General features: G+C 40.7%; 1 protein-coding gene and 1 non-coding gene across 2 annotated transcripts; both read right to left on the bottom strand.

Annotated features, from left to right (window-relative positions):
• Positions 1-1,922: 1,922 nt before the first annotated feature.
• LOC106733499 (olfactory receptor 7A17) lies at positions 1,923-2,861 on the bottom strand. The gene has a single exon (XM_014582911.1). The coding sequence runs from the start codon at positions 2,859-2,861 to the stop codon at positions 1,923-1,925; it is 939 nt and encodes a 312-aa protein (XP_014438397.1).
• A 3,303-nt stretch (positions 2,862-6,164) lies between these two features.
• On the bottom strand, positions 6,165-6,354 carry LOC114005501 (U2 spliceosomal RNA). Its single transcript, XR_003547348.1, has one exon. It is a non-coding gene; the product is annotated as a U2 spliceosomal RNA (small nuclear RNA).
• Between the last annotated feature and the right edge of the window lie 572 nt (positions 6,355-6,926).

Genomic DNA, 6,926 nt, shown 5'->3' with positions numbered 1-6,926 from the left:
GCAGTGTCCACAAGGAAGATCAGGTAGTCTGCGTCAGCAGTGTCCACAAGGAAGATCAGGTAGTCTGCGTCAGAGTAGCAAGTGAGCAATCAGGGCCAGTAGGTGGTGTGGTAGTTAAGGTGCTTGACTCACACGTGGTCAATGGTGGGTCAAGTCCCAGACCTGATGGCTTAGAAATCCCACTAGGCATGTGTGCGCGAATGATGAAAATATCAGGAGGAGAATGGAGGAGAAGGAACTGTGGCCTGGTCATTTCCACTGGGGGGTGATTTCTCAGTTTCCATCTAACTGTCTCTCTCCAACAGGTACAGACACCTTATGGCAAAACAAAACAAAACAAAACAAAAAACACATTCTAAACAAAAAGTAAAAAGGAGTTGTGCAAAATGAGCAGATAAATTGAGCTATAAATATCTCTTCTTTTTTTTTAGAGTCTGCAGTCTTAAACAGGATGGATAAATTGGTTGCTTCTGGAAATTTTGCTTTATTATTATTATTATTATTATTGATTATGTTTTATTTTTTGCTGTAGGGTGCATACACTCACCAGGGAGAGACAAGAGAGAGGGAGGAAAACAGAAATTATTCCCTAGTGGGGATGACAACATGGCAATCCCTTCTCTCTCCATGCTTCTTTTGGGATTTTTTGAATGCATGACCATGAACCCAGTGTATTTTTTTGTTTTTGTTTTTAAAAATTAATGATTTATTATTATTATTAAATTAACCATAGTGCACATGTACAAGAAGGAGAGAGAGAGAGAGAGAGAGGAAAAGTGAGAAAGCAGATCGCTATATCCAGGACTCAAACTATGGTCAGCCATGTGCAAATCCAGCACCTTAACCACCATGATACTTGCTGCTCCAGCTCAGTGTGATTTTCGAGACCCCGGTTCCAGGACCGAAACCAGACAGTTGGCCGTGAAGGTGTTCAGCATGGGGGTGACTACAGTGTTCATTACAGAGGCTGCTACATTGTCTGTGAGATGTGGGTAGCCCTAGCACTAAGACACACACCTAGGACTTTACAGTAAAATAAGGAGAAAACTGAGTAGTGAGAGGCACAGGTGGAAAATGCTTTCCACTGCCCCTGAGCTGTTGAGATTGCTCATGTGGAGAAAACTATCCTACAGTAAAAGATCCAATGAGGGTTCCACCGCTACAAAACACAGATGCTAAATGAATGTCCATGTCATTTACAGAAGTAACAAACAGGTAAGGTTGACCATCTATATAAATTCACAGAAAAAATAGGACTCTTATGTTGTTAAGTTTTTTGTCATAGGGCATGTGCAGTTGCCAGAGTGGAGAAAGACAGAGACGGTTGAGAAAGAAAATGAGAAATCACCCACCAAAGAGTATAGCCTCCCTACAACATTTTCTACTCCATTATCCTCCTCAGATTTTGGGCATTCTTGCACATGAACCCAGGATGAGTTTCAAGAAAGCAGGTCCAAGACTTGAACCACTTTTGGCCAAGTGGGAATCCAGTGCTTTAACTACTATGCCGCCTGCTGGCCTCAATGGGAGCTACTTTGGTGTGTACAGAACAGCCACAAAACAATTAAGCTATGTATCAACAAAGTCAGGAGATTTATAATCCAGGACTACAGAAGTGCAGTCTTCAGTAGTGGGAGTTCATGATGACAGTAGCTCATAGGGGGTGACAGATGTCCACATTCTGGTCCTAGGCCATCACAGTCAGGAGAAAGTTGTCTACCCGTGCAAAGAGTATGGAAAGGGACAAAATTTACTAAGGTAATTTTCTTAAATTGTATAGAGAAGTTGAAATCCAAGTCATGTAAGATCCTGGAGATTATTAGAAGGAACAAGTTTCACTTCCATAATATGATGAGATTGTCAGCATTTCTGAGCCTGATGCTGTGAACTCTGCTGGAAGGACCCTTGTCATCCCTAGGACACTATTCTACAACACTTTGCCTCTCAGCGAGTCTTCTCAGAGCCCTCTTAATGTCTTTATTCCTCAGACTGTAGATGAAGGGGTTCAGCATGGGGGTGACCACAGTGTACATCACTGAGGCTGTAGCACTTGAGTGTGAGCTGTGGGTAGCACCAGCACTCAGGTACACTCCTAGGCTTGTAGAATAAAAGAAGAAGACAACAGAGAGGTGAGAGGCACAGGTGGAAAATGCTTTGTACTTCCCCTGAGCAGAGGAGATTCTACGTACAGAGGAGACTATCTTGCAGTAAGAGTAAAGGATCCCAGTGACGGGACCACCAGCCAGCAGTATAGATCCCAAATACATGGAAATATCATTAATAAAGGTGTCAGAACAGGCAAGGTGGACTACCTGATTAAATTCACAAAAAAAGTGGGAGACTTGAGTTTGTGTACAGAAGGACAGCCGTAACACCATTAAGCTCTGTAACAAGGAATACAAGACACTCACGACCCATGACACCAGAACCAGTAGCACACAAAGCCAGGGGTGCATGATGACCGTGTAGTGCAGAGGGTGACAGATGGCCACATACCGGTCATAGGCCATGACGGTCAGGAGGAAGTCATCCAACACTAGGAAGACGATGTAAAAGAACATCTGGGTGATGCAGCCTGCATAGGTGATGACCTTGCTCTGTGTCTGGATGTTCACCAGCATCTTTGGGACGGTGGTGGAGGTGAAACAGATGTCAGCAAAGGACAGGTTGGAGAGGAAGAAGTACATGGGGGTGTGCAGGTGGGAGTCTGAGATGGTGGCCAGGATGATGAGCAGGTTTCCACACACAGTGATCAGGTACATGGAGAGGAAGAGCCCAAATAGGAGGGGCTGCAATTCTGGTTCCCCTGAAAGTCCCAGAAGAAGGAATTCTGCAATTTCTGTATTGTTCCTTGGTTCCATGTGGCAGAGATAACTACCAGGAAAGAGAAAAACAACATGGCTATTTTTCACTCAAAAGAGTAACACACACATGTAAAATGCTACAATTTATGTTTTGGGGTCAAGAAATTGATTTCTACTATTTATTGTACATGTCTAAAGTTTTCAATGATCCTAATTGTGCAATGTGAAGGTACATTTGATGAAAAGTCATTTTAGTAAACAATATATATTTTTTCTGAGGGCTAAGAATGACATATATATTTCAAATCAGAAAGGTTACATTATTCCCACTCATAAGAGAATTGAAGCCAGGGAAGATTAAAAAGCAGCAATCTAATTTAATGGTTGGCAATTATAGTTGATGAAGAAATGTGTTAATCAGAAAAAGAAAATAGCTCAGATGACTTCCTGTTGGAAAAAAAAAATGAAATAGAAGAAAATAAAGGGAGAATTCTTGCAATCAATTTGTTGTCTCCCATATTGACACAGAAGCAAAGACATATACTAAGGAAAGTGTCAGGCAAATGGAGTCTCATTCTAAACGTGCACCTAGATGGTTTGAAAATGCTGTCTTTATAAACAGCAAAACCCTGAGTGAAGCTGTTTAGCTTTTGTGAACACAAACACTAAATGTGGTATCATGGCTCATGGAAATGGATATAAAATGAATCCTTAAACCAAATGTATCAATGTAAACCGAAGAGGATAGTATTCTATGTCAGCGATTTCTAACAATGTACTATCTTGTGTTATGAGAGATCCTAATAGGACTTTTTGTCATCTGCAAAATGATGCGCCATTCAAAATATGAAATACTATTGTAAAAGACATACTCTAGCTTTCATTCACAATCCATGACTATCAGTTACATTAGGATGATAAAAAGAGGGTGTTTAATAAGTCTTTTCACAATGCCATGTATTGGTTAAGCATTGGGAGTTAGAGAGTGTTTGACCTTGCATTGTGCTAAGAGATTGTTTTCTGGTGATAAATGAAATTCATTCCCAAAGAGTGTAGTAAGGCATCTGGAAAATGTATTAGTACAAATTCTCAGTAATGTAAAAAATGTTTTTCTTACCGATTGAAAAAAAAAACAATTGATAATGGAATGGAGATACAAATGATTTGGTGCTAACAAGGAATGCAACAAGTCATTGAGTGGAACGGATACAGAATGTTTGGAAGATTGTCAAAATGCCAATAGGCACTTGATAAAGGGAAAGGAAGAAGAATTTAAGGCACCTGGGAAAACATGCTGGAAGAAATTTTTCTATGTTTCATATTGAATTAAAGAACTAATTTCAATGCAAAAAAAGAAAAGAAATTGATTTCTACATTTTGAGTACAGATCTGATCCTTCCTTCATACACTACATCAGATTGGAAATTCCTGTCTTATTGTCAACCTTTCCCTAAAGGGCAGGTATTGTACAGATTTTTTGTTTGTTTATTTATTTATTTATTTATTTATGGAATTTTCCAGAGGGTGCTTGGGCTTCTTGGAGGACAAAAGAGGGAGAAAGTAAGAATACACCCTCCGTGAGGGATGGCCATGCCACAGTTTCTTTTCCTTCATTCTCCCATTAGGATTTTGGGCACACATGCACACTCCCTGTGTCATTTTCTAGCCACCAGACTCAAGACTCAAACCAAACAGTTGGCCATGTGGGATCCAGTCATTTAACCACCATGCCACTGACTGACGATTCCTGGCTGACCATTCTACCATATGACGAAGAAATTTCTTTTTGCATTTGAGTAACACAGATTGAGAATCTGCCATATTATAGGATATCCGAGTAAGGAATGTAGGGAGGATCACTGAATGACTTTCAGATGAATGCCAAAGAATGTTTTCCTCAGGATAGAGAGGTCACTGTTTCTGTTTTAAAAATTCAATTCATCTACAAAAGGCAAAAGGATAGGAATAGGAGGAATGTGAAGTATTGAGTTGTTGGAATAATCATGATATCCTTTTTTTCTGAATTTTCTATGCAAATAAGCATAATCCCTTTTCTGCCAACCCAATAAAATAGGGAAATGTACAAAAAACAATTACTATTGATGATGCAGAAGTTGTTAAGTTTAATAAACAAGAGGGAGGGGCAGCAGATGACATGGGGGTTAAAGCACTGCATCCCACATGGAAAACCGTGTGGTTGAGTCTCAGATTCGGTGGCTTAAAAATGACACTCGGCATGTGTGTGTGTATGCCCAAAGTCCCTAGAGGTGAATGGAAGAGAAGGGATTGTGGCATGGTCATCTCCCCTAGGGAGTGACTTCTCATTCTCTCTCTCTCTTCCGAAAGCCTTGACTTATTTAACTTTTTAAAAAAATGTTCTTGAGGGAGATGACTCTGCAAGTTGAACAACTGGTAGACTTGGACATACCGACTTAATAGTTTCATATATTATCCCATAAAATATCTCTATCTATCTATCTATCATCTATCTATCTATCTATCTATCTATCTATCTATCTATCTATCTATCAACCATCATTTATCTACGACAAAGGTAACTAGCTAGCTATCATAGGAAATAATAAATGGCAAACTTATCCAAAAAACTCCAATGATTTCTTTGAAAGAATAAAATCAAAAGAACCTAATACATAGAATCTTCTCTTTGGGCCAGCAGATAGCCTAGTGGTTATGGCACTGGACTCCTGCATGGTTGACCACATTTGAGTCCCAGACCTGGTGGCTTGAAAAATTTTGTTGGGCCTGTGTTCATGTGTGCTCAGAATACCAGAAGGAGAATGGCAGAGAAGCGATTATCTTGTGGCCACCATTACCCGGAGGTGATGTCTCACCATCCTTCTCACTGTCTCTGTCTGTCTGGGAAGCGCAAGTGTCCTAAGGCAAAGACCACTAAAAAAATAAAAAATAAATAATAAGAGCATGTGTATGGGGGTTTACAGGAAGGAGTAAGAAAATTGAGTATCTGATTTGGAGGGATGCTGACCCCTACATGCTCTAATTTTACTGAAACCACTTTACTCCTCTTATTCCTTCCTCAGTCTCATCAAATACATCTTCTAGTCTCATCTGTGCATTGTAGTCTAAAGCATTTTCTTTGCTTTAGGTTTTTGCTATAGAGAGTGTATGCTTGTCAGAGAGAGACAGTGAGAGGGAAAGTGAGAAATCACTGCCCAGTGCAATCCCTTCTAAGTACTCTTGGGATTTGGGGGATATTTGCACACATGTCTGGTGTGTCTTTCAATCCACTGGTCTGGGACCTGAACTATAGTCAGCCATATGGAAAACCAGCTCCTTAAACACCATTTGCTGACCCCTGGGTAATTCTTTTTAATCCCTCAAAGGGGGTGCAACACTCCTGGAGGTGTTGTAATACCAGGTCAATGCGTGGATTGGATGATGAAAGCTCCCCATTTCATCTCCCTGCTCCAAAAATTGATTTAATATATTGTCCTCTAATAGAGGAAGTTGCAGATATTAAATTGAATAGAACAGGTGCCACTTGTTGTTAACCAAAAGGCCAACAGGCAATGAGACACTTCAATTATTTTTTGCCATAGGACAAGTGCACTCACTAGAGAGGGAGGGAGGGAGGGAGGAAGAGAGAAAGAAAGAGAGAGAGAGAGAGGAGAGAGAGAGCGACTACATTCCTTCAGATAGGATGACCACACTGAATCCCTTCTCCCCAGTCTTCTGGGTTCTTGGGAGTGCATGAACATGTACCTGCTGTGATTTTCAAACCCCAGGTCTGGGACTTAAACTGCAATCAGTCATGTTGGAGTCCAGCAACTTGACCAGAACACCACGACTTAACCAGAACACCACATGCTGGTTCTGACACTTCCATTACAAATTCATCCTCTAAGCAAACACAGTGATCTCTGGGCTCTGGGCTGTTTATTGGGCGCTTAGGTGACCTTTTGAAAACATTCTCAGCTTCCATTCTCTGAACCTTTTCAGCCAGGCTCTCAGACTCACCTGAAAATATATTTTATCTTTAGGCATCTACATTCCTTTGCAAGAGTCTAAATAATGAAGACTGAAGCTTTGTCTCCAGCAGGACAAAAGGACAGAGTGAAGCACTGGTCCCATAGTCTGACTTCG

This window comes from Tupaia chinensis, unplaced genomic scaffold (assembly GCF_000334495.1).
Source record: "Tupaia chinensis unplaced genomic scaffold, TupChi_1.0 Scaffold143920_1, whole genome shotgun sequence".
Classification (NCBI taxonomy): Eukaryota; Metazoa; Chordata; class Mammalia; order Scandentia; family Tupaiidae; genus Tupaia; species Tupaia belangeri.
This window is presented reverse-complemented; position numbering and strand designations above follow the sequence as displayed.

Excerpts from the sequence above, each read along its gene's own strand:
- LOC106733499 (XM_014582911.1), bottom strand. The coding sequence starts at position 2,861 with ATGGAACCAAGGAACAATACAGAAATTGCAGAATTCCTTCTTCTGGGA.